The sequence below is a fragment of the Salmo trutta genome, chromosome 14 (genome assembly GCF_901001165.1).
Source record: "Salmo trutta chromosome 14, fSalTru1.1, whole genome shotgun sequence".
Taxonomy (NCBI): domain Eukaryota; kingdom Metazoa; phylum Chordata; class Actinopteri; order Salmoniformes; family Salmonidae; genus Salmo; species Salmo trutta.
The window spans coordinates 61,634,115-61,661,894 of record NC_042970.1 but is presented as its reverse complement, the minus strand read 5'-3'; the positions used below and the strand labels follow the sequence as shown (position 1 = coordinate 61,661,894).

The 27,780-nt window shown below is 42.9% G+C and overlaps 2 protein-coding genes across 3 annotated transcripts in view; one reads left to right on the top strand and one right to left on the bottom strand.

Moving 5' to 3' along the window:
• Positions 1–659: 659 nt before the first annotated feature.
• LOC115208534 (microtubule-associated proteins 1A/1B light chain 3C) lies at positions 660–2,012 on the bottom strand. The gene is made up of 4 exons (XM_029776664.1): positions 1,890–2,012; positions 1,751–1,806; positions 1,555–1,661; positions 660–1,287 (listed from the first exon to the last, which is right to left on the bottom strand). The coding sequence occupies exons 1-4, from the start codon at positions 1,948–1,950 to the stop codon at positions 1,080–1,082; spliced, it is 432 nt and encodes a 143-aa protein (XP_029632524.1). The 5' UTR covers positions 1,951–2,012; the 3' UTR covers positions 660–1,079.
• Positions 2,013–2,757: 745 nt separating this feature from the next.
• The window catches only part of LOC115208533 (striatin), an 87,699-nt gene continuing 62,676 nt past the window's right edge, over positions 2,758–27,780 (top strand). Inside the window, exon 1 of one of the 2 annotated variants that reach the window (XM_029776663.1) lies at positions 2,758–3,126. In XM_029776663.1, coding sequence (XP_029632523.1) covers positions 2,908–3,126 — 219 coding nt within the window. In that variant the 5' untranslated portion in view covers positions 2,758–2,907. The remainder of the gene's footprint in view (positions 3,127–27,780) is intronic. The other variant, XM_029776662.1, reaches the window with a different exon arrangement.

Sequence of the window (27,780 nt, the reverse complement as noted above, 5' to 3'; positions counted from 1 at the left end):
CCAAAATTGTTTCCTTGAAGTTGGAATGGTTCTCTTACTAGTATATTTTTTGCAGCCTCTTAAGAACTTCAGACTTAAAAGATCAAAAATCAAACTGCACAGATATAAGATAGTGAAACAATACTGCCACTTTCAGGAGGATTGTTCCTAGTTGGGAAGTTCTCCTTCGAATGCAGTCCTCTGACACTTCAATCTTCAGACCTTGGTTCAAATACTGTGTTGTCTAGCCTGCCTGCAGTGGCAGATAGGGTTGTGGTTTTGGTGCCATTCTATTGGTTCATTAAGCCAAGCAAGTTTAGTCAAGCACAGATTTCAAATAGAGGTCTGATCCCCATATTGGATTGAATAGTTCTGCATTAACACTGTCAACCCAATTCTGATCTTTCGACCAATCAGATATGTACAAGTACCTTGAGGTAGTATAGGAGTCGATTTGTGCAACCTGTCAACAGGTCCTTCCTTTATAAACTGATGCCCCAGAGATCCTATTGAAGGCAATGTCCAAGTCCACACACTTCTGGGAAATTAAATGAAAAATGAGCGACAAGAATATTTGTTGTTGCTGAAATCGCTGCGCAACGTCGTGTTTACTGAAGTGCTAAGTTTGCCCAATTTCAGTTTGTGACCAAATAGAGAATAAGTCAATGTACCATCTAAACCGCTGTGAAATCACTTTAATAACCAAACATTTAACTTCAGCCGTTTGAAGCTGGCTTACAAACAAAAAAAGTTGGAAAACAAAAACTCAGGAATAGCGCACAGACTAGATCTACCGCTTATTAGACATGCTTTGAACGAGAATGACAAACCTACAACTATTTCTTTGCGAATTTGAGTGGTCGCCCAAAAAGTGACATATTTCCGTTTAATTTAATCTGGCCAAAGTCATGTAATTCAGAGCATGATCCTCAATAAAGTTTGAAACATTTATTACCTTAAAAACAATACAAAAACATTTCCAGATTAATATTAAATATCCTTATATATAAATCGCATTTCATATCTATACACGAAGTTCAGTTATTGGGCCTGCCAAAAGCTGAGGCCTCACATTATCCAATCCTGCAATTTAGATCTTCTCAAACATTTCCAGCAATTGGCACCGACTCCTCATGGATTTCAACACAATTACCAAACATTTCTTGAGAAGCATATGTCATGTAGAGAAATCCATCGTCATCTTTGTGGTCATTGTAGACTTGCGCCATGGTAAGAGACATGCTGGCCAGGCCACTATTATTGATGAGCAGGTAGAACGCTTGACTCTGCATCAGAGACATACGATTTCTGAAACGAGAACGTGCAGCAAGTATTGACAAGACTAATCAAACGTAGACATTCTCTGCACAAACGCAAGTCATTATGAGTCATTTAAGAAAAGTGACAGTCACGCGACACTCTTGGCTGATTCATCAAGTGATTACCAAGTTAGAAATTATGCACTTCTCTCAACCAAAAACTTAACGCATGAGGATTTAGGTTAATTTCAGTCATGATAATCCACGCTTAACAAGTTAAACAATCACAGCAAAATACATTTCTCAACAGACACACCTTATAATGGTGACAAACTGAGTCATGGAAAGTTCTTGGGGGACCAGGAATTTCGTTTTATCAAGAGGCGGCAAGTACTTCTCCCGTTGATACCTTTCAATTATAACCTGTGTGTGGTTGGAAAGGTCACTTTTAGAAGGTGCAAATTCAATGGAACTTCAGGGTAGAATAAGGTTTTAGAAATAAGCGAACTTACCGGAATTTTAGTTGGAAACTTTGTTCGGATCCCCGCCACCTCCTGTTTTCTCGTGGCTGTTTGGGATGGAAAACGTGGTTGAGATTATAAAGCAACGCATAGTTTACCACATGCAAATCATTACATGAAAATTAATCACCAAAGCTTTTTCTCTGCTTGAAGGACTTGGGGTGCTGTGCTTTCTCAAATGGCGGCATCATGTGGGCAAGTGACTCCTCTCTTCAATTCCTGCTGTCTGATCTAGGCTACAAGATTTGACCATGCTGATCAGCCAACAGAAATTAAATAGTGTGGTTGGAGTGACGTATCACATGATTACCATGGGGTTGTGTCAGCACGTATCATATGGCTAATGAATTGACCGTGCATAATGACTCGGATGTGTGTAAAACCAATCCAAATGGTTAAGATCTAATAAAATACCTGAACGTAATGTTTCATGTAATAGATATTTGAAAATAACAATACATTTTGAATTACTAAACATTATATAGAGGTCATTTGGTCATTCAAATGTTTTACACACAAATCATACACAGAGGCCTTATAATATTCGCACACTAAAGTATCATGTGTAGGCAACATTTTGTTTCATATATTTTCTTGGATTTCAAAGGGCATGAAATTCAGTCAGGGGGTCGTGGATGATAGGCTTGTGTGTGTGCTATGTAAACAACTGGATGAATGGATCTATGGAATGCATAGATAACTGAATGGAATGTGCTATAATATATGAAATATGGCTACCACAGATACACTTATGTAGCATACATTATGACATTTCCAATTTCAGATACAAACAACTAAAGAAAAAGACAGTTAAAAGAGAACAGGCGCATTTTAGAGTGAAAAATGCAGCTCTATCTTCTTTGAACTTCAAATTCCATCATGCGTAGCATTTATTTCCGATTGGCTTATTCCAGTGTGAATCGTTGAAATCGACCAATGGGTAAAGAAAACTCTGGATGTGGGTGGGAGCTCAGTGTGAACGTCACCAATTGACAGCTGGCTGCTCAGACATGAGTGTGCCTGCCCAGTAGAGAGAGCTGTAGGTAGCTATTTCCTTTCATATCACAGGGGCGGCTAAAGGAAAACCCATTCGTCTGAGCACGGTCGTGCCAGTTTGCGCGAACCGAACCCACACACCTGGCCTGGGCATGGACGAACAGGCAGGGCCCGGCGTGTTCTTTAACAACAACAACAACTCGGGTTTGCCTGGCGCTGGCAAAGGACCGCATCAGCCTTGCGACGTCGGTGGCGGAGAGGCGGCCAGGGCTCATTACAACATTCCGGGGATATTGCACTTTCTGCAACACGAATGGGCCCGCTTCGAGGTGGATAGAGCGCAATGGGAGGTGGAGCGAGCCGAATTGCAGGTAAACCACGTCAAAATGGCCCGCTTATGTTTGGTGGGGGTTTACGGTGTTGAGTCCGCTCTAGGAAGGTTGACATTTGTGTCAGGAAGCCTACTCGCGCGCTTCGGTCTTTTGTGGCGTGAACTGCTCGAGCTACGTAGCTACTAGAGTACTCTTGGTCGGATGACATTAGTCACTATAGCACAGGGTTTCCCAAACTCGGCCCTGGGCCCCCCCTGTGTGCACGTTTTGGTTTTTACCACAACACTACACAGCTTATTCAAATAACCAACTCATCAAGCTTTGATTAATGGAATCAGTTGTGTAGTGCTAGGGAAAAACACAAAACAGGGGACCTTGCTATAGCAGTGCACTGCCTGTATTGTACTGTACACAACTTTTCATTTCCAAGTGTATCCTACTGTGTGCAAATTATTCACTACCATTGTTTTTAAATGATAGAACGCTATCCAAAGTGGTCAGGCAGACCCAAGGACCTGTCTGTCCTCTATGAGTACCTACATCTTGGAATGCAGAGAAACATTGTATGATGCATTCCAAAGATCTACATCCCAATCTCAATAATATTGGTTGTACCGAAATGTCAAACACAAGTGTATTGAACAAGTAACTCATTAGGCCTACACACAGTTCCTGTTATTGAAAGCTGAGTTCACCTGTGAAGTGCAATGGCATGGCCAGTTTAAGTCGGTTGAATAATTGACAGTTATCCATATGAACAGCACAGTTGATGATTCATGCACTCAGTAGGCAGTGACATTAGTTTTTGTGCCTTATCACTCGTCTTAAATCTATCAGAGGTAAGGCTATTAGCATATTGTGTAGGCCTTGAGTGAGTTGTAGCTCCCAAATAAATATATATATATATATATATATATATATATATATATATATTATATATATACAATGTAGGTAATCCAGTAAATTGAAATAAATAAATTATGCCCAAATCTGTGTCTGGTGTGACCACCATTTTCCGCATGCAGCGCAATAGATCTCCTTGCATGGAGGTGATCAGGCTGTTGATTGTGGCCAGTGGAATGTTGTCCCACTCCTCTTCAGTGGCTGTGCGAAGTTTATGTATATTGGCGGGAACTGGACCACGCTGTCGTACATGTCGATCCAGAGCATCCCAAACATGCTCAAAATGGGTGACATGGTGAGTATGCAGGCTATGGAAGAACTGGGACTTTTTCAGATTCAAGGAATTGTGTACAGATCCTTGTGAAATGGGGCTGTGCATTATCATGCTAAAACACAAGGTGATGTCGGCAGATGAATGGCACAATAATGGGCCTCGTCCACCATTGATAAAATGCAATTGTGTTCGTTGCCTGCCAATACCATAACCCCACCGCCACCATGGGGCACTCTGTTGTGGTCTGCGGTTGTGAGACCTGTCGGACGTACTGCCAAATTCTCTTAAACGACATTGGTAGAGAAATGAATGTTCAATTCTCTGGCAACAGCTCTGGTGGACATTCCTGCAGCCAGCATGCCAATTGCACGCTCCCTCAACTTGAGACATCTGTGGCATTGTGTTGTGATGCACATTTTAGACTGGCCTTTCATTGTCCCCAGTACAAGGTGCACCTGTTTAATGATCATGCTGTTTAATCAGCTTCTTGATATACCACACTTGTTATCTTGGCAAAGGAGAAATGCTCACTAACAGGGATGTAAAAACAAAAAATGGTTCACAACATTTTAGAGAAATAAACTTTTAGTGCATATGGAACATTTCTGGGATCTTGTTTTTCAGCTCATGAAACAGGAGACCAACACTTCACATGTTGTGCTTTTTAAAATATTTTTGTTCAGTGTACATGAGTGCCTCCGAACATTGCTAACCAAGGCCAGTGCCAAGTGCTAGCCTAGGCAACCGATTGTGCAGATCTAACGTAGCGCCCATGCACTATCATCAAGGCTTGATGTGCATTCCCGTTAATACAATCGTGTCCCCGTAGACCGGCACGTACATAAAGCATTCTCTATTCAGGCCGCAAAGACATCATTTTCCAACTTAACTAGCTTTAATGGCGAGAAGGTGGGGAAAAATGTTGGAAAATATGCACACTTTCTTCATGAAACACAATTTTCCACCAACCATTTTGGATTTTCGGACAATTTAGGATGTACACCGTGTTCAGCCAAGGGTGTGCAACATCCAGAATTGTCTGAAAATGGTGGTGTAAAATTGTTTCATAAAGAAAGTATGCTTATTTTCCCAAAAACATTCTGCCTTCTAGCCATTAAAGCTAGACGATTGTACAGATCTAGCGCCCATGCATTATGGGTTGCCTAGGCTAGCTAATATAGGCATTTATTTTTACAATTTTAAAGGGCAATGCTTGATCAGATTCTAATTGAATTATGTGTAACTGGATGTGGCATTTGTGCATCATTTACTTAGAAAATGTCCTGCCTCAATCAAAGCAGACTTTCATTTCTTATTATGCCTGGACGAAGGACAGCGACTAGGCCTAGATGTGGAAGTTACCCTCCTGATTCCGGAGTAGGTTTTGTTTTTAAAATTTTCCTCCCCATTTACTTCTAGTGCTTATCAGTAGTAGAGGGAGCTCATTGGCAAGTGACGAATGAGTGTCAGAACCGCTCCACTGGCAATGAGCAGAAACCAATTTCATATCTTAATGCATTTGTTCTGCTGCCGTGCCACTATATAGTGAAGTAGCGACCCTGCATTCCGTTAAAGTCTTCGCTGAGCAAATGTAAAAATCTAATTGACTGGATATACAGTGCCTTCAGAAAGTTTTCACACCCCTTGACTTTTCCCACTTGTTGTTGTTACAGCCTGAATTTAAAATGGAATAAATTGAGATTGTGTGCCACAGATCTACACACAAAACCCCACAATGTCAAAGTGGAATTTTGTTTTCAAAATAGTTAATAAATTCAAAGCTGAAATGTCTTGAGTCAATAAGTATTATGGCAAGCCTAAATACATTCAGGACAAAACATTTGCTTAACAAGTACCATAATAAGTTGCATGGACTCACTCTTTGTGCAATAATATACTGAACAAAATGTAAACGCAACATGCAGCAATTTCAAAGATTTTGCTGAGTTACAGTTTAATATAAGGAAATCAGTCATTTGAAATAAATCAATTATTGACTGGTCAGGGGCACAGCCATGGGTGGGCCTGGAAGGGCATAGGCCCACCCACTGGGGAGCCAGGCCTATCAGAATGTGTTTTTCCCCACAAAAGGGCTTTATTACAGACAGACAGACTCCTCAGCACCAAATGCTCACTAACAGGAATGTAATCAAATTTGTGCACAACATTTGAGAGAAATAAGCTTTTAGTTTGTATGGAACATTTCTGGGATCTTGTTTTTCAGCTCATGAAACATGGGACTGGCACTTTTACATGTTAAGAACTACACTGAACAAAAACAATTTTTGAATGATTATCCAATCTCTGGTTTTACCCCACACTTGCAATTATATGTAAGGTCCCTCAATTGAGTACTGAATTTCAAGCACAGATTCAACCACTAAGACCAGGGAGCTTTTCCAATACCTCACAAAGAAGAACACCTATTGGTAGATGGGTAAAAAAAAACAGACACTAAATATCTCTTTCAGCAAGGGGAAGATATTAATTACACTTTGGATGGTGTATCAATACACCCAGTCACTACTAACTGTTGCTGGAGAGGATGGAAACCGCGTAGGGATTTCACCATGAGGCCAATGGTGACTTTAAAACAATTACAGAGTTTAATGGTTGCGATAGGTGAAAACTGAGAATGGATCAACAACATTGTAGTTACTGCACAATATTAACCTAAATGACAAAGTAAAAGAAGGAAGTCAGTGCAGAATAAAAAATATTCCACAACATGCGCCCTGTTTGCTATAATGTACTGAAGTAATACTGCAAGACATTAACTTTATGTTTGGGGCAAACACAACACATCACTGAGTACCACTCGTCATATTTTCAAGCATGGCGTTGGCTGCATCATGTTATTGGTATGCTCATCATCTGAAGGACTAGGGTGTTTTTTTTAGGATAAAAATAAACAATCGAGCTAAGCACAAAATCCTAGAGGAAAACCTGTTTGTCTGCTTTCCAACAGACACCGAATTTACCTTTCAGCAGGACAATAACCTAAAACACAATGCCAAATGTACACTGAATGTTCCTGAGTGGCCTAGATACCGTTTTGACTTAAATCAGCTTGAAAATCTATGGCAAGACTTGATCAACAACCAATAATCAGCAACCATTGTAAAATCCAGGTGTGCATAGCTCTTAGAATACTTCAATCAAGATATATTAGTGTTTTATTTTTCATTCATCTTTAAATAATCTTTTTAAATGTTCTTTCACATTGACATTACAGTATTTTGTGCAGACTGTAAAAACAAAAAACAGTGAAATTAGTCCCAATTTGTAACACAGCTAAATGTGGGAAAAGTCAATGGGTGTGACTGTAGGATTTCACTCTGCAACGAAAGCTTTTTCCTTCTGGAAACTAGTGGAGAAAAATGTAATTGAGCAGATGGAGATGTTTCTGAACCTTCGTTAAGGCCCTACTCAACATGCTGACCAGGAAGTGCCTGCGTTTAAAACAACATGTTGGTGGGGAATGTCACAGAGCACTCAACATTGACGGCACAGAGCTTTTTAAAAATGTTTTTTAACGTTAGTTAGTCACTAGTATGTGAACATCGGTGGTCACCCCACTCCCTGTTTCCATGTCCTTTTGCAGGAGTGTTGTGACACCAACCTGGTCTCAGAGCATTTCGTATTATTCTGTAAGTAATCCTAGACACTATATTTAGTATGATATGTTACGTTTTGTATGGTTTGTATTAATTTGTGGATGTCCAGCACCTATTTTGTATGAAACACTACATGACCAAAAGAGCATTAGTGAGGTTGGGCACTGATGTTAGGCAATTATGCCTGACTTGCTGTCGGCATTCCAATTCATCCAAAAGATGTTCGATGGGATTGAGGTCAGGGCTCTGTGCAGGCCAGTCAAGTTCTTCCAGACCGATCTCGACAACGCATTTCTGTATGGACCTCACTTTGAGCATGCGGGCATTGTCATACTGAAACAGGAAAATGCCTTCCCCAAACTGTTGCCACAAAGTTGGAAGCACAGAATCGTCTAGAATGTCATTGTATGCTGTAGCACTAAGATTTCCCTTCGCTGGAACTAAGAGGCCTAGCCCAAACCATGAAAAACAGCCCCAGACCATTATTCCTCATCCACCAAACTTTACAGTTGACACTATGCATTGGGGCAGGTAGCATTCTCCTGGTGTCCACCAAACCTAGATTTGTCCGTTGGACTGCCAGATGGTGAAGTGTGATTCATCACTCCAGAGAACGTGTTTACATTGCTCCAGAGTCCAATGGCGGCGAGCTTCACACCACTCCAGCCAATGCTTGGTGTTGTGTATGGTATTCTCAGGCTTGTGTGTGGCTGCTCGGCCATGGAAACGAAAAGTTATTGTGCTGCCGTTGCTTCCAGAGCCAGTCTGGAACTCTAGTGAGTGTTGTAACCGCAAACAGACAATTTTTACGCGCTTCAGCAATCGTCGGTCCCGTACTGTGAGCTTGTGTGGCCTACCACTTCGCGTCTGAGCCATTGTTGTTCCTAGATGTTTCCATTTCACAATAGCAACACTTACAGGGGCAGCTTTAGCAGTGCAGAAATATGACAAACTTACTTGTTGGAAAGGTGCCATCCTATAACAGTGCCATGTTGAAAGTCACTGAGCTCTTCAGTAAGGCCATTCTACTGCCAATGTTTGTCTATGGAGATCGCATGACAGTGTGTTCGATTTTATATACCTGTCAGCAACGGGTGTAGCTGAAATAGCCAAAGCCGCTAATTTGAAGGGGTGTCCACATATATATATATATATATGTATATGTGTGTGGACACCCCTTATATATACATACACACACACACACACACACACACACACACAAAAAAAGTATCTCTGGGCTGGGTCCTATTCGAAATGGCTGCCTTTGTGACCATTGCTGTCGGAGTTGGACAATAACATTTGACGATCACTGACAGGCACTGGCCTAGCATTTTGACCCCGAAGTACTGCTGTTGCACAACACTGGGAATCCATGACATCGCATTGAGTGTGTTAAAGAATCACTGTGAGCCTCTCTCTGCCTCTGCTCCTCCTTTGCCCCAGAGGATGTCTGGCATCATCACCACTTTTCCTTCCCTCCTTCCCCGCACTATAAATACATTGCAGAGTAGGCGAAGACGGGAGTGGGTGCAGAAAGAAACAACCAATGGGAAGAAAGAACCGACCAATGCTCACCAGCCCCTGTTGGGAGATCTCACTGGTTTTTTTTCTCGCTTTTTTTTTTTTTTTCTTCTGCATAACCCACACTTAATGTAAGTGCTGGGTCTCTGAGGAAACAGTACATGGGCCTGTTCAGCCTATTTCTTTGCCTTGGCTTGCACTAGGGAGCCATCCCCCCCATCTGAGCTGCCTGTCAGTGTTTGGTATTCAACTCCCTCAGACATTTGAATAATAGTCCTTTTTTTCCTTGTTCAGAGACGTTTGTTGTGGAGAGGGCGGACCGCGTCGTTGGGATCTTTCGGATCTCACGGCTTGTCGGCTTCCGCGTGTTCTCCAACGACCCATAACAACCAGTATGAGTTTTGGTTTCAGGTGACTCATGCCACAGAGCTGACACCGCGGATGTCGTGGCTCCCTGCCCCGTCGTTAAAACGGAGCCCGGTGTTTTTCACAGGAGCAAGCTCCAGGCTGAATCTCACGTAGCTGCTACCCAGTGCTGGTGAGGTGTGGGAGGGCGCCATGCGGTCAGGCATTTCAAACACACAAGTTCTTGAAATGCTGCCTCCCCAGCATTTTTTTTGTGTACATATTCCGCCACACTGACTAGTATACTAGTCGACATGTTACGCATACTCAAGATACTATTACTTTTGGCCTTTTCTGGGTCATCACATTTTGTCATTTCCCCACAAGTGTTTATTCCAATGACTCCCTTCGACCGCCCTGGTACAGTATGTCCATTTGAGAATGTGGGAGTGTGAGATAGTCGTCTCTGAAGGAGAGAGTGTCCGTCTCCAATGGCACTCCATTCCCTATTTAGTGCACTACTTTTGACCAGATAGCAATGGCACCCTGTTCCTTTTAAAGGGAATAGGGTGCCATTTGGAAGGTAGCCAGAGAGCGTTCTCTCAGGCAGTTGGGTTTACAGTAGCCCGGCACCTCCAGTCTATGAGTAACCATGTCTGGTATTCTAACGAGAGGCCCACCTGCTAGCCCTATGAACACCACCACTGTGTTTTACAGGTGTTTATACCGGAAGGGACTGTCTGGCACAGTGGACAACACTGCAGTATTCATACTTTGTTTTTCTGTGTTATTTCTTTGCATTTTATTCCACAATGCATTGGCCTTTAGATGATTTGGAGATTGCACTTCATGAGTTGTTTCACAACATGAATAACTTTTTACTTCTGTATCACTTCAGTTTTGTCTTTGGACATTCAGTTCTATATACTGTACACAACACAGTGCCAAAGCCAGTGCTGGACCTCCCTCAGTGCGTGCATACTCAATAAGATAGAGACCTTTATTCAAAACGGAAAGAGGTCACGGGCCAATAGTTAGAAAAGGCGACATCAAACCAACTCTGCAATCTCAATTATAACTCTGCATAATGTAAATGTTTTACTAAATAACACCTTTTTGTACTTTAATGATTTGCATACCACCATGCTTTCAGTGTGTGTGCCATCATATCATGACACTTAAATTATGCAAAGTTATGTAAATTGGGATAGGCTATGGGGGGGAATAAGGCCTGCAGGCTACTATTTAAAGTATCACTGCTTTGGCGTGTAATTCCAATGCCCTTTTATCTTTTTAAGTATTCTTTTTCAGACTATTTTCATCTCACTAATTAAATGATATCGTCAAGAGACCGATGTGAAATAGCCTTTTCTGTGTGGTAGATGGTATGCCTAGGATTATGCATAACTGACTGCATGTCAAGGCAAAATCTGGACCTTGCTGTCATTGCAGCGCGTACGTCAAATTCCAGATCGCTGTTTTTATGTCTTCCCATCATTATCCCATGTAATGAGGTAGTTTATGATAAGCCCGGACTATTATCGTTCTGCTGTCTGAGGTATGTTTTATTTGCTCAGACTTTGCACATTTGCACATCCACCATGTTTTGATGACATGACACAAATCGGTATACTCGCCATATGTTCAGGAGATCAATTGACACCCAGACAGCAATTTTCCCACTCTGGGGAGAAGGCGTGGAGTCCATCAGACTGGGGATAGTGCATCTATAAGCAGTCTCTCTGACCTCTGGATCGATGGCGGAGGGGGAGATTTGAGACCGAGCGCCCCAGAGGCTGACAGTCTACTCTAGTGGAACTCGTCTAGCAGCTCCAGAAACACTTGGCCCTGCCACAACATTTATCAGGCATAAATACATCTCATAAACCAATTTTAGAATTTGGAAATATATTCTCCTGCAATTTGTATTGTAAAAGTGTGACAGAACGAATGGTACCTCACCTCCAAAGCATGACAGAATAGAAATAATCCAAATTAGCTAGGTTTCCATGCAATTGGCGACAGGTTTTCCATGTGAATATTCTAAGATCTGTTTTTCTCTCAGCAGAGGTGGTTTTCCATCAAACTGACTTGTTGTGGATAGAAGGCTGTGATTTATGTAGTGCACATAAAAAGCCTTTTCTCCACTTAAGTTTTCATGTACCGAATATTATTAGAATTTTTTTTTAACTCTGCCGATGCTTTTGTAACAAATACTGATTTGATAAATAGCAAACTTTCCCAAGCTGTTTTTGGTGCAGCCTCTCTAGACCAGTGGTTGCCAACCTGTACTGCAAATGTAGTTATTTTTTCTTTCTTCCAAAAATAACAGTTAGGAGTATTAATGCTATTATAAGCAATTTTACATGACTTTTTTCACAATGCTAATTGTTTATAATAATAATAGGCCTTTAATTTGTTACATTCACTGCTATAATTGACTAAGTTCGACCGGCAAGATATTTTGTTTTAAAATGTGGCTCTGCAAATGGTGGTCCTGGAGCTTTTAACAGTGATTTGGTGGTCCCCGGAACGGGAAACGGTTGGGAACCACTGCTCTAGACAACAGTTTGCTGGTGAAGTGGACAATGTATGTTATATGATGAGACCCTGCACATTGACTCTGTACCGATGCCCCCTGTATATAGCCTCGTTACTGTTATTTTAATGTTGCTCTTTAATTATTTGTTATTTTCCTTTTTTTAATATTTTTTTTACTTCAGTTCATTTTAGTAAATACTTTCTTAACATGTATTTTTGTTATCTGCATTGCTGGTTAAGGGCTTGTAAGTAAGCATTTCACTGTAAGGTCTACACACGTTGTATTCGGCGCATGTGACAAATACAATTTTGATTTGATCTGCCTAATAAACTATTCATGCTTTTCCACGTCATGGTGGGAGGACAACACAACTTATCCTCTCGTGGCTCCAAGTTCACCTCTACATGACGGTTATTATATCAATATTCGCGCATATGCATATATCAATATGCTTATATCAATATTCGCGCTTCCAATGCAATTGTCGCATAATCTATTTCACCGGCCAAACAAGTATCATGTGACTTGGGATGGTTGACAACCAGGCGGGCTGCAGCGTTCTGGAATTGATTTATGCGTCAGCTAATTCATCCAAATTAATATGGTTGGATGGAAACCTGGTTATTGTCTATCATTTATTGGTGGATAGGTTTCTAGCATGCACAGGAGGCTTTTGAGATGAGTGTATATATTATAATATATTTTTTTAACCAGTTAAAAAATCCCTGTTGCTATTCTGGGAGAGTGCTGGTGGCTATTGTTTTTAACCCTTTGAAGATATGCCAACACCAAAAAGGCTTTTCAGAGTTGTACAGGAGCGCCTTGGAATTTGTTTGGCTTTTCTTGGTCCACTTGCTGTTTTAATGGTGTATCTGTGACCTAATGTCTCACATCACCTTCGTGTCTTCGCTGTAGCTGAAGTGCTGACAATGTCAGGTATAATATTACTGCAGCAGTGTGATCACGGAAGAGCCCTGCCAGCAGTTAGTGTCACATTCCCCATAGATAAGTCTCCTGACATTGGAGATGGAGGGAGTGCGGGCTTCCTCACGTGTCTGGACAGGTGAGCGAACGTCGCTGTGAAAGCACAGTGCTCTCGTCATGTGGAAATCACAACAGACTCCCACGCGTCTCTTCACAATTGCCAATAGCAATACCACCAAGTCTGTGGCAGTAATGCTGCTGACTGGGGTTTGCAGGTTCATACCCCATGATGCGTTGTGTCTAAATAATGTAACTTATATTTTAGTAATTCAGCAGAGTGACTTAGTAGTGAGTGCATACTTTTTCGTACTGGTCCCCTGTGGGTATCGAACCCACAACCCTGGGGTTGCAAGCGCCATGCCCTACCATCTGAGCCACACGGGACCACTTGTTGGGGGTAATCTTGGGTGGATGCGTGGGATTGAGACAACGCATGCTTCTTCAGCAATGATGAATCACGCGAGCACTCCCTCTCTTCTGGAACACAGGCCAAAACAAAGCCCAGGTTTATACCTCTTCCCTTTGACGTCATTCAGAGGCTCCCTTGTAAGGAATGGTATGCACACCTGCTTGTTTTGCCATGTAATGCAAACAGCGGAGCCAAATGCACCACACCCTGGGTCACGCCTAAGCACCATAAGCACTTTACTATTGCCGTCAACAACAGGAGGTGCCTGGCAGACAACGCTCTAGAGAGTGGCACTGAGGCATCCATCTTACACACTCACGGGCCCGGAACACATTGTAAGAGTGACTTTGGCTTTGTGCAAGAGCATATGTGAGTTCTGGCATCCCTGTGCAATGTAAACCTGATGTACGCCTAATGAATGTATACAGAAGCAGTATTTATCTCACTATACTCCTTTTATATGAATCACATATTAATTACAGGTCATCAGTCCAACTGATTTACCATGTAAGTATAGTCATGTTTTTGACCACTATAATCAGTTGATTCTTATAACCTGGATCATGTGATGATGGCAGCAGCGATGACACATTAGTGATGGATGCGATTGGACTGGTGACCTGATTTCAAGATTCAGTTAGATAGCCCTCCGAGAACTAACTGGTTGCTCCACTTAGCCAAGTGCTCCAACTCAGTAGCCGTTTTGGACACACAATCATGCATACAGGTCCTGGATCTTTCTGGGGGCTTGCTGTTGCTTTAAGAAAGGGCTTTGGGAAGAGTGGGTTTTTTTTCCTCTGAGAGGAAAGCCCTACCACCCCTGCAGTACATAGCAAGGACAACTGACGTGGTCGAAGAAAAGGATGTGGAAGCAAGAGAGAGACTTCACTTCACGTGGAGTCGTCAGAGTTCTTACTAGTCGGCACTGTTAACTTCTTTCTGGCCCTTGTGATATTATCCATGGGCTACAACTCATGGCAGTTGTCATCTGGTCCTCAAGCATGTGGACCAGATGACAACAGGCTGAGAGCGAGGCATAGAGCGAGAACATGGGAGGAGGGTGAGAAGTCGTCAGGCTCGCACCACAGAGCGAGATGTAAGAGAGGGCCCTGTGGCGTTCTCCAGACAGAAAGTACTTCCTTCCTACTCCCTTCTTCGTGCCCCTCAGGGGAAACCGAAAAGCAAAAGGGGATTATGAATCCTGTAATTTACATTTTGATGTAAACAAGAGGACTAAAAACAAAACACCCGCGGCTTTCTTAGTCTCCCAAAAAATCTCCTCAGTTTGTCAAAGTCCCTGGTTGGTCCTTCTCCTTTTGGAATTGTTTTGATACATTTTTGTTTCTGATCTTTTAAAGTGTCTACTGGTTTTATAAAGAAAATATTGACAATTTCTAGAGACTGTCAAGCAATATAAAATGGATGTGGGTGTATGGAATTAACCATACCATTAAACACAAATGTTTCCTTTTTGAGTTAAGTAATCACACAGGCTTTTGCGTGCTCTATCCTCCAGATGCTCTTCAATATCAGTTGCCAGATTAAAAGGAATCTGAGCAGTCAACGTGTGTGTGTGTGTGTGTGTGTGTTTGTGCCTCAGGGACACCACCTACTCTTGTGGTCCGCCGTCTCCACACACAGCGTTGGTGTTTACACTGTGTGTGTGTCCTTAGTTCAGACAGAGCGTGCCAGGGGACTGCTCCAGCCCTTTCGGTATTCATCTGAATTAAGGTTCAGCACTGGAGAGAGACCGTGCCGAAGTTAATACCGCTTTGGCCAAACCAGTTGGCCTGCTGTTAGCTGTCATGTTTCTTGTTTCGTATTGGGAAAGTCTCAGTGCTCTCTCAAGACCTTTTCTAGCAGGCTACCTATAAAGGGATTCTCACACTACGGAGTCAAACTGCACAGAGCTGACCTGGTTATGTGTCCAGCGTAGTTGCTGTAACCGTGCTTAAAAGGACAATGTGAAAATAAAAAAACCCGAGCCAGAACGGTTGGCTTCGGATCTTCACGATGGTGTGAAAAGGGCATAGCAGGCATCAAGGGACAGGGGATATGTAAACTAGCAACGCTGCAACGTTGATGAGCTCTTCATCTTAGCACTCCTTTGTAAACAAAACTGCATTGTCATTAAAAGACTGAACATTCAAATCCAATGTAGCAGTAATCACTTTGGAGATGTTTTGACGGTAACGACGAGCCCTAGAGTTACATACAGTAGGCGTTTGGAATCGAGTCTTTGTCTTGCAGACCGACCGATCTACAGATCACACGGAGTTGTCATTTAGGATGCCGGGTGATTTGTAGATCAGTCAGGCCGCAGTTGCCAAATGCACTTTAACTACTCCCTGAGAGTGCACTGTTAAGAGCCCGACTCCGCAAGGATCCTTGGCCGTTACTCTTCTCCCAGTTGGCCTTGTTGGCTCCAATTGCTGCCGCGTGGCACAGAAATGGCCCGCGGGATGCTCTTATCCAGGTTATTAAACAAAATGAATTGAGACAATTTTGTGCTGTGGCTTGTCAATGAGCGTCCGCTTCGTTAAACCGTGCTGAAGGACCGACCAGAGAGGAGAATTCCGGATCGCCTTGTGCAAGGGAGGTGAAATACAGTAATAGTAAAACCTTGTTCAGGTCCTGTATGTATCAAGCGTCTCAGAAGTAGGAGTGCTGATTTAGGATCAATTTTGCCTTATTAGACCACAATGAATAAGGTTGCATGGATGGGGGCAGCTGATTCTAGATCAGCACTCCCATGCTGAGGTGCTTGATACATACGGCCCCTGGTATCTTAAAGCTGTCGGGTTTTGTTTGTTAGTCATCTTTGTTAGTCATCACACACACACACAGCCACTCTGAGTGACCGCTTTGAGTTTGCTTTACACAGCTTTGACAGATAAGAGGTGCTGTGTGTGTGTGTGTGTGTGTGTGTGTGGTGTGTACACACACACACACACACACACACACACACAGTCTTCTAATCCCTAACCCCGTTGCTCCCCGCTACTATATTGTGACATGGAGGGCAATACTGATTTGGCCGTGCCCTCTGTGTATTCTCACACAGGCCCACATCCTGTCAGTCATATTGTCACATTCAGTATTCCGCAAAGACCTTCTAGTCGTTGAAATGGAGCATTGTTTTGAATTGAGCTATAGCTTGACAACTCCATAGTCATTATGTAGTATTCTATTACTTCCAGATGAGTTTAGCCTCTTACTAAGCCGTGAAACCAACTGTTACATTATACTAATGATATATCAGTCAACATAATGGCGGCGTCTTTGCTTGAACTAAGCAGCCTTGAAACTTTATAAGTATGAAATAGATTTTGTGGCTTGTGTACTGGAATCGTGAACTGTGTGTGGACTGTGTACTTAAATGTGGCACAATAAGTTAAACGCAACAATTTCATTGGCCTCTGCTGTGTGACTGACACTAGAGAAGCTTTTTGGACTCTGCAATGCCTCGCCATTGATTGGCTGATGTTTTTGGCGGCATAATCAGACTGCTTCCACAGACACTACCGCTGTGTTTTATTTCAACACAACCTGTGCAAGACTTCACTGTAGAGCTAACCCCGGCTGGCTGGCTGTGATCAGCTAACCACTCTAACCACAACTTTCATCTTCTCCTTCTTACTCACTTAACCACCTTTGTAACGGCTGCCGGGTAGCTCAATGCCCGCGCTGTTGCCCCGTAATCCCTGGGAGTTGACTCGTCAGCCACCGCGAATCAAAGGTACAACGGGCGCTTTGTGCCTATGTGAGCCGCTATGTAACGCTGGTTAAGCTCGCACGCATACCGTCGTCCACAGCCACTTCCTGTGTTAGCATAGCGAGCTAGCATGGCAATGTTGCATTCAATCTGTGAGTCCTGGCTGCTCTCTCAGGCAGAAAGACCTGAGAGAGCAGTTTTTGGTGCCTCAGTCCATCAAGGTCAGCAGGGTATAATCTCAATTTGGGCCAGGTATAGCCTAGTGTATGAATGCTTTATGGAGTCTGTTAGAACCAGAATGTACTAATTGCTCTGCTTCTTCTGCCATGAGCTGCCGAGGTTACTGAACATAGAGGAAAAGGCAGTCCTTCAACAGTTAATTTTGGGTGTTGTCGTTCAGTGTAACAGATGAATAATTGTCTGACAGTTAGTGTGTTGGATTTCCTCCTCCCTACTACTGCACCATATGTTGTAACACCTTACGCTCTTTTTGTAGGAGCCTAAATCATATTTCCTCATAAACTCTGTCTGCTCTTTTGTGTTGTAGGTAATGAATGTCCTTAACATTGACTTATTTTGGAAATGACAAAGACACCAATTCGAAGGCATAGCTTTTAAAAGCCTTACAGGGTAGGCTATATCAGCTACCTATACTACTAGTTTTGTGTGTGTGTGTGTGTGTGTGTGTGTGTGTGTGTGTGTGTTTTCATGCATTTCAGGCATACACTCCACTGAGTTTCTCGAGGATCAAGGGAAAAAAACAGAACGTACTGTTTCAACAAGCATTCAGTTCCTTACGTCAGCATAGCAGCTCCTTTTCCCAAGGGCCTTGCTGTTTTCGCCCGTCAAAGGGGAGTATTTGAGTACACGTGTTTACAAGTGCGGCCGGGCCCAATTTAATGCTAATATGGCGGTGCCTGCAAAGCTGGACGAACTGGCCAGGGAGCGGGGTCTTTAGTCCCACAAACATCATGGTGCCGCTGAGCCAGACCTTACGTCATGTCTCAGGCATTTATAACCCCCCCCCCCCTTTTCATTCCTCCCCACCTCAAAACCCTTTCCCCTGCAGCTTAGTGGAACAGAGAGGATCGGCAATGAAAGACGCTGACTTATATGTGATTGGGGCTACACACAACCCCCCCCAAGCCCAAGCCCAACTCCACCCCCTCTGATATTGCCTCCATGCTCCAGCCACAGCTTAGTGGAGCAGCGACTGTGTACAATTTACAGACCTTCCCTGCTGTCTAAATTCTCTAGTAACTGTATACTTGTGCACTTCTCCCCATGCATTTGAAAGCATTGGGTTGGCATCAGCATGGGCTGAGTTTCCACTGTATTTATTCTACCTTTTTTAAATCCATGAAGGGAAGTAAGCAAATGCGCACTTGGGCAGAAGCGTAGAGGATTGGGACGCAACCGTCTTGCATGTAATGGGGTTACACATTTTCTACACTGTCGTGATGATTGGGTCCCACTCGTCAGATGGGCCTTCTGTTCTGTGCAATGCTGTACCTCACATCACAGGACTAACTTGCAGGGTTTTTTTCTCAAGCCTCTCTCGTGTGTAAGGCAGAGGGAACAAGCGACGCGTGAGCTTAAAAGGTCAGGCCATCAGTGGGCGCAGACTGTCTGGCATCACAGAGTAGTCAGTTCATTCCTTCCTTTTCACTTATCTACTTGCCCCAACTCAGTCCACTCAATAAAACTCTACAGCCAAAGAACGTCGGCAAACGAAAAGCTGCCTGGATTTATTTAGTTGGTTCAGTGAGCGGCTTGTAAGTTGTGCATATTTACATTTCGGCCTAGTCTTTGCTCTATATAGTCTTCCCGAACTCAAACGCACACAATCTGCAAGGGCTCCCCTCCCTTCTCCCTGCCCCCCGGGCTCTGAGAGTTTTGCTGTTCTAATTAAAAAGCTGTTGCCCTCAGAAGTGTTTTCATGTCGGCGCTCACCCCAGGGCTGCTGCGTCACTCCGTTGTTCCTGCCATTCCAGAAGCCTAGCTCTTATTCTCCACTCCTCCCTTCCTCCTCCCTTCCTCCTCCTATCTATTAGTAGCGGTTACTGTGGAGCTGGGGAATTTGGGTTCATCACAATACCAGTGCGGTGGGTATCCAACTGAAGGTAGTCCCCTCAGGCACGTACGTGTGTGTGTGTGTGTGTGTGTGTGTGTGTGTGTGTGTGTGTAAGAGAGTGAAAGATTATTTGTTAGAGCCAGGAGATTTTTTTTTCTCCCCCCGGAGGTTTTCTCTCTGTTTCCTTTGACTCTCCAACATTTTAGCATAGAGATTCTTTGCATCACTCCGGTGTAACCACGGCTGGTTTACGGGAATGCAGACCATCCACACTGTCTAGAGCAGAGATCAGGATCAAGGACAATGGATCTAGTCAGGCAGATCTCGCAAAACACATCTTTGATTACAAAACAAACCTGTAGAGGAAATACTGAAGACGTGCATTCCTTCCCTAGTATGAAAGATTTGAAATAGTCGCTGTGTTCTTTGTACATTTTGAGTTACCAGAGCTGATAGCGTTTGGTGTCGGTGTGTTCAGGTTTCCACGGTTACCTAGATTTTGCATTTCTATCAAAGGACTCATAAGTACAAGCATGAAGGTCATAGAAGCATATCGAATTGGGTGTCCAATGAAAGCTAAGAGTCTCAATATTTTTGCGGAAATAAAGCCATAGATACATTTTATCTTAAACAGGCATAAGTAAAGGATTTGATTTCTGGGTAAACAGATGGAAAAGGGGGTCTTAGAAAACATCTACCAGGAAAAAGTATCAGAAATGCATCAAAACACAATGTTGATGTGAAGATCTCACTCTCACTCACTCACACTCTCTCACTGACGCCGACCTAAGAGCAAACTCTTTCCATTTACTGTAACAAACATCCTCACCCACTGAGCACAAACCGACACCGGACGTCCATGGCTGTTGAAATTTGATCAGTCCTCCCAGGCCTTGATGTTAACTTCCACAGACGAACTGGACTGGATCAAATCTGAAGCTATCATAGACGTATGTTTCACAAGTTTGATAGTACTGTACTGAGTATTAGTGATGTGGGGGAAAAAATCGCTACATTTACGTATCAGGATATTGTGACGATATATCATCTTGAAAATATCGCAATATTATTTTTGTGCTAGTTTCCTGCACCAAAACTCCAGTATTTTTCCATCATAGACAATTTGTTTTCTCATTGCTCGCACTTATCCCTCTGCAGCAGGCTTATGGTGAACAATATGTTTGGAACGCAGTAAAATCACAGTATGGAATCGTTATACATTGAGAATCACAATACATTTTGGCACCAAAGTATTGTATTGTGAGGTCCTTGCCCTACTGAGAACAGTACAGAACAGTGAGTAGAGTACAATAGAGTACGGTATATTTGGAATTGCCAGGGACCTCACGATACGATCACAATACTTCAGTGCCAATATACAGTTGAAGTCGGAAGTTTACAGACACTTAGGTTGGAGTCATTAAAACTCGTTTTTCAACCACTCCACAAATTTCTTGTTAACCAACTATAGTTTTGGCAAGGCAGTTAGGACATCTAGTTTGTGCATGACGCAAGCAATTTCTCCAACAATTGTTTACAGACAGATTTTTACTTATAATTCACTGTATCACAATTCCAGGGGGTCAGAAGTTTACATACACTAAGTTGACTGTGCCTTAAAACAGCTTGGAAAATTCCAGAAAATGATGTCATGGTTTTAGAAACTTCTGATGGGCTAATTGACATCATTTGAGTCAATCGGAGGTGTACCTGTGGATGTATTTCAAGGCCTACTTTCAAACTCAGTGCCTCTTTGCTTGACATCAAGGGAAAATCAAAAGAAATCAGCCAAGACCTCAGAAAATAAATAGTAGACCTCCAAGTCTGCTTCATCCTTGGGAGCAATTTCCAAACGCCTGAAGGTACCACGTTCATCTGTACAAATGATAGTACGCAAGTATAAACACCATGGGACCACGCAGCCGTCATACCGCTCAGGAAGGAGACGCATTCTGTCTCCTAGAGATGGAACGTACTTTGGTGCGAAAAGTGCAAATCAATCCCAGAACAACAGCAAAGAACCTTGTGAAGATGCTGGAAGAAACCGGTACAAAAGTATCTATATCTACAGTAAAACGAGTCCTCTATCGTCATAACCTGAAAGGCCGCTCAGCAAGGAAGAAACCACTGCTCCAAAACAGCCATAAAAAAACAGACTATTCTTTGCAACTGCACATGGGGACAAAGATCGTACTTTTTGGAGAAATGTCCTCTGGTCTGATGAAACAGAAATGGAACTGTTTGGCCATATTGACCATCGTTATGTTTGGAGGAAAGAGGGGGAGGCTTGCAAGCTGAAGAACACCATCCCAACCGTGAAGCACGGGGGTGGCAGCATCATGTTGTGGGGGTGCTTTGCTGCAGGGGTGACTGGTGCACTTCACAAAATAGATGGCATCATGAGGAAGGACAATTGTGGATATATTGAAGCAACATCTGAAGTCATCAGTCAGGAAGTTAAAGCTTGGTCGCAAATGGGTCTTCCAAATGGACAATGACCCCAAGCATACTTCCAAAGTTGTGGCAATATGGCTTAAGGACAACAAAGTCAAGGTATTGGAGTGGCCATCACAAAGCCCTGATCTCAATCCTATAGAAGATTTGTGGGCAGAACTGAAAAAGCGTGTGCAAGCAAGGAGGCCTACAAACCTGACTCAGTTACACCATCTCAGGAGTAATGGGCCAAAATTCACTCGACTTATTGTGGGAAGCTTATGTAAGGCTACAAGAAACGTTTGACCCAAGTTAAACAATTTTAAAGGCAATGCTACCAAATACTAATTGAGTGTATGTAAACTTCTAACCTAATTGGAATGTGATGTTAGAAATAAAAGCTGAAATAAATCCTTCTCTCTACTATTATTCTGACATTTCACATTCTTAAAATAATGTGGGGATCCTAACTGACCTAAAACAGGGATTTTTTTACTAGGATTAAATGTCAGGAATTGTGAAACTGAGTTTAAATGTATTTGGCTAAGGTTTATGTAAACATCCGACTTCAACTGTATGTATTGTGATTCTCACAATTCTTTGTGTATTGCGATTCGATGCTGTGATTTTTATTGCATTACAAACATATTGCTTACCATTGTCTGCTGTAGATGGACAAGAGGGAGCCATGAAAATTAGTTTAAATCAGTCGTGAAAGTAAGTGCTGAAAAGAAATTGGCTCCCTATTTAAAAAGATGGTGAACAAGCAATAAAGGAAAAAGTGTTAGAGCAGATACATCTAAGTAGCGCAAAAAAAAAAAATGTGCAATGTCAAAAAGATATAATATCCCGATTATGTAACTATCCATTTTTTTTTTTAATACTATTATACTGAACTCTACCCTGTTCTGCTGTGCTGCTCTGTGATGTCCAAACTTGTGAAGCATGAGAATGACATTCATATACATAATGCATTTCTGTGTAGTACAGTTCAGGGCCCCCTGATGTTATTTCATTACCATGTAAATCAACTTCACTTAATGTAGTTCAATAACAAAAATTATTATTATAAAAAAAAATTCAAACTCAAGTTGCCATGTCATTCGGAGCAGATATTTAAGAGTTTTTGGAAAACGTGGTCGCATACAAAACTGAGGGAGATTTTACCCTAATTCCATTAACAAAGTTTACGTCTGCACAGTTCTTTCACTAAATTAGTTTTTGTAAATTCTTCAGTTTAAATTGTTAAAAGTAGTCATTTTGCATAGTTGTATGATTGGTTAACCTTTTGAAATCAATGGTTTTCGTTTGGCATACACTTTGTCACTTTAAAATGTATTTCCCTTACCATGGAATGTCCCTGAGGTTACTGGTCCTCAGCTCACTGCCAAATGGTTTAACTTCAATTCTAGTTTGGACTGAACACATGTAGACCTATAGATATGACTTTGCATACAAACTGTACCAATTCAGCCATGGTCCTTTTGGCATAAGCTTTTTGCACCTGCTGCAATACCTAAACTGAATGTGATAGCTTTGCCTCCGAGTTAGAGCCGGTGCTCTGAGTAAGCTACTGTTTGTCATGCACCGTTCCCTCTCTTGCTCAGCACATCCTTTCGTTCCCCTCTAGTTCTCTCTTTTCTTCCCTCCTTCCCCACTCTCTTGATGAATCACCCCTGTGCTGCTCCAGATTTTGACGAGGGGACATTCCCCCTCAAGGAATCTGTTGCCGCTCACTTTATACCCTGAAAATCCCTGACTTTCTGGGATAGAAATGTTACAGTGGCAGAGGGGTTACTCATTGCCACCCGTTTGAAGTTTGGTTGCAGAATAATTGAGGTTTGGATGACTTATGTGGCGTTAGGCAAACTGGATTATAGGGCTGCCTTGTACTGCCTCGGCAACTGATTCAACCTGAAGGGGCTAGTCTTGCACTCCACACACAGGAGGTGGGGCTGACATGCTGGTTATAACAGGTTACGACCGGTGCTCAGCTGGAAATTACCCCGGGGATATTTCGTAACTCATACGGCAGCAGAAATGTCATGATTCTCCTGGGATTCACTCTGCATGTCTGGTGATATTCATAAGAGGGTCACTCGCCGGTGCCCATTTACGCCATGTCCTCCGTCATCAACTATGCATCCAGCCCCAATCCAAGATCTACTATGCTTTGGACTATTTTCCAATGCATGTAGGTCAGCTTTTAGACAACATACACATGTTCACAAATTTCCTTACGAGGAATAACGCAGAAAGAAACACGTCAAGTAAAAACTGGAACACTACTCTGCAGAGTCGGAACAGTCTGTCAGTCTTTTCACTTAAATGTAATGTTGTCAGAAGGCACAAAGATGCTGTTGGAAGGATATGAATCAAAGATTTTTGCTACTTCCATCCCTTCATGTAGAGCAGCAACTCCTAAAGACAAGACGAAGGGAATTTTTAACAAGTGGGTTACCCAGTTTTCCTGCATGTAGGCGAAGGCACCTCTACATGAAGGCCCCACTGCCAACATACAATTTTTTTTAGGACCAGACAGAGCCTCTACAAGTCCCCTAAGGCCAAGAGAGATTTTTCAGGAATACATTTTCCTACTTTAAGAGCATAGCTATATGCTTTTACTCATGGGTGTGGGGAGGTGTGCCCCTTTCTGTCCAATGTGTTAATTTCTGGACATTATATCTCCATTTAGGGGACCCTCTTTTGGTAGAGCACCCCCAGAGGCAAAAGTTTATAACACTTTTTAGGAGCAGTAAACTAGGGTTCTTAATTTAAGCCTAATGTATTAATCAAGAAGTAGAAGGCCTTAGGATGGATTTTTCTCTAGTCACTTGAAAATAACTAGAATACTAAGGCCTCAACAAATGGGCTTCCTGAATCCATACAGAGCAGGAGCATGTGCCCAAGGATTTAATGTTCTGGGTTACTGTTTTCTAGCAAAGTCGTCTATCTAGATCAGTGACTCACCTATGACATAATGACATATTTTAGAATCTGTTGCTGTATCGAGTTGTTCCTGGTGCAGGGGTGATGGAGAGACGGTGGCTCATCGTTGGAAGACCTGCTCTCTGCCCGTCTGCCTTGTGCCTCTGCCTCGACCAAAAAACCTTGTCAGTTGCCTTGGTAACCTTGCACATTAGACTGCCAGAGAGGCAGGCTTAGCGTCATCATGTGGGTGAAGTTGAAATTTGGGCCCTTTTTTTTCTATTAGTGGATGAAGCATCATACACAGAGAACGTTAGGAACACCTGCTCTTTCCATGACAGACTGACCAGGTGAAAGCTATGATCCCTTATTGATGTCACTTGTTAAATCCACTTCAATCAGTGTAGATGAAGGGAAGGAGACCGGTTAATGACGGATTTTTAAGCCTTGAGGCAATTGAGACATGGATTGTGTGTGTGTGTCATTCAGAGGGTGAATGGGCAAGACAAAAGATGTAAGTGGCTTTGAACGGGGTATGGTAGTTGGTGCCAGGCGCACCGGTTTGAGTGTGTCAAGAACTGCAACGCTGATGGGTTTTTCACTCAGCAGTTTCCCGTGTGTATCAAGAAATGGTCCATCACCCAAAGGACATCCAGCCAACTTAACACAACTGTGGGAAGCATTGGAGTCAACATAGGCCAGCATCCCTGTGGAACACTTTCAACACCTTGTAGACTCCATGCCTTGACGCATTGAGGCTGTTCTGAGGGCAAAAGGGGGTGCAACTCAATATTAGGAAGGTGTTCCTAATGTTTTGTACACTATATAAACATTGTATAAGAACATTTCTATATACTGGGGGATGATCAGAAGTATTAGCTGTGCTATGTTTCTGAGCAGCCATGGTTACTGGCAAGAAGCTGTGACATCACAAGACTCACTAACTGCATAATGACTGTAGGATATTGTTTTATTTCTCACAATAGTTGGTTAATACAATGTTGATAGAGCTCAGTTTGCCTGAAAGTAATGTGCCAATCATTACTGTCTTTTTCTACATAATTTGGAATTCTCCTAGATGGTCTTTGGGTGACTAGTACAGTTTGCCCCCCGAAAAATCATTCATTTAGCATTTTTCAGTCGAAGCACGTAATCGCCTGGAAATGCACTTTGACAACGGATCAGTGTGCTCAAAGGCACAGCAGATTCCCTCTAGTTAAATCACTGCTGGATAATCAGGGCCCGAGCTTAGAATTTAAGAAAAAGTCTGAGCAAACGCACACATTTGCACTAGCACACACAAACATGTATGCATGCACACACAGGCTTGCTTTCTCTCACTCACAAAGTCAAAACATGTCAGTTGGCCAAGTCATTTTCCGTACACAAACAAATTCGAGAAGCCAAGTATAAGAAAAAGGGGGGAAGATTATGACAAAATTAGCCTTACGGTAAGTCCTACTGTAACATCACTCCAGAGGCCTCTGCAGGGGTCAACATCCTACCTAACTGCACTAACTGCTGTGGCCCATGCAGGCTTTCACTGAGCTGTTGGCCCTCGCTGTATAGCATCAAACCATGCTGGGGTGAACAAAACGTGAAAGCTCCTGTCTTGAGCGATGATGGTTCGGGAAGAATGATGCACTGTCGTTAGAGGCGACGACAGTAACTCCTCCTACTGACTTCAACTGGGTTCCTAACTACATAATAATTTATTAGAATTGATTGGATTTATAGAGTGCTTCTCCAGAACTGAAAGCACTTGGAGGGGCTAACGCTCTCTCTTGAGCAGTTGTTTAACAAGGGAAATTGACAGTGACTGCTTGGAGAGAGGAAAAGCAGGGCATTGTTGCATTCTGGGCCGTGTCCACGGGGCTAAGGAGGGTGGGTGGTGGGTAGGGCTGGCATTCCCCGCTACGATTTGTGTTTGGATGCGAGTGAGCTGGCCGCATCATACCGCTCCATTTGGAAACTGTGGGTGTCTCACAAACAAAAACTGGCAGCAAGAGAGAGGAGCTTAAGGCAATGGAAGATGAGTATACTCTTAAGCGGAGAGGAAACTGGAGAAGAGAAGCGTAGGAGCAGATATTGGGGAAAGGGAGCAAGGCATATGGGGAAAAATGTTTCTACAAAAGCTGAATCGCAATGCCTACCCACCGGGACACCTCAATATGTCATGTTGACACTACATCGTCACTTTTATGTGTTATTGGCCCATATGCGCCAACCAATCCAGCCTCTCCTTACTATCCGGTCCTGTGTGGCTCAGTTGGTAGAGCATGGCGCTTGCAATGCCAGTATTATGGGTTCGATCCCCGGAGCCACCAAAATGTCAGTTGTATGCACACATGACTTAAGTTGCTTTGGATGAAAGTGTCTGCTAAATGGCATTTTACTAGAATGTGTTCACTGGCGCAGAATTGCATCACATGAGCGTTGGCGCTTAAGTGCCTTTTAGCCGCTATATTAAGATCATTCATTTTACATTTTAGTCATTTAGCAGATGCTCTTATCCAGAGCGACTTACAGTAGTGACTGCATACATTTCAATTCATTTCATAAATTGTTTTTTTTTCTCGTACTGGCCCCCCCGTGGGAATCGAACCCACAACCCTGGCGTTGCAAACACCATTGCAAACACCATGCTCTACCAACTGAGCCACACGTTTTTTTTTCTTCCCGCATCTAAGCTAGTATCGTATGTCACATCAGTCAGTGAACACCATTTTGACATGTCACTTTTGAAGTTAAATTGGATCAACAGACTGAGAATTTTAAGACGTCTCTCATTAACGAGTCACGAGTCTGCAGTCAGCGGACGTCCTCGACGAGGGGAGCCAGCCCGGGTTTTAGATACCTGGAATTGCCCCTCCCCTCCTCCTTTTCCCAGGTGGCTTGTGCTATCTGGGATGCCTAGAATCAGGCCAGAAGTCTTAAAGCAAGAGATG

Coding starts and splice junctions, on each gene's coding strand:
- LOC115208534 (XM_029776664.1), bottom strand. CDS start 1,950: ATGATGCCGCCATTTGAGAAAGCACAGCACCCCAAGTCCTTCAAGCAG. Junction 1,662..1,750: donor AGTTTCCAACTAAAATTCCG/GTAAGTTCGCTT, acceptor AACCACACACAG/GTTATAATTGAAAGGTATCA. Junction 1,288..1,554: donor CAGTTTGTCACCATTATAAG/GTGTGTCTGTTG, acceptor TTCTCGTTTCAG/AAATCGTATGTCTCTGATGC.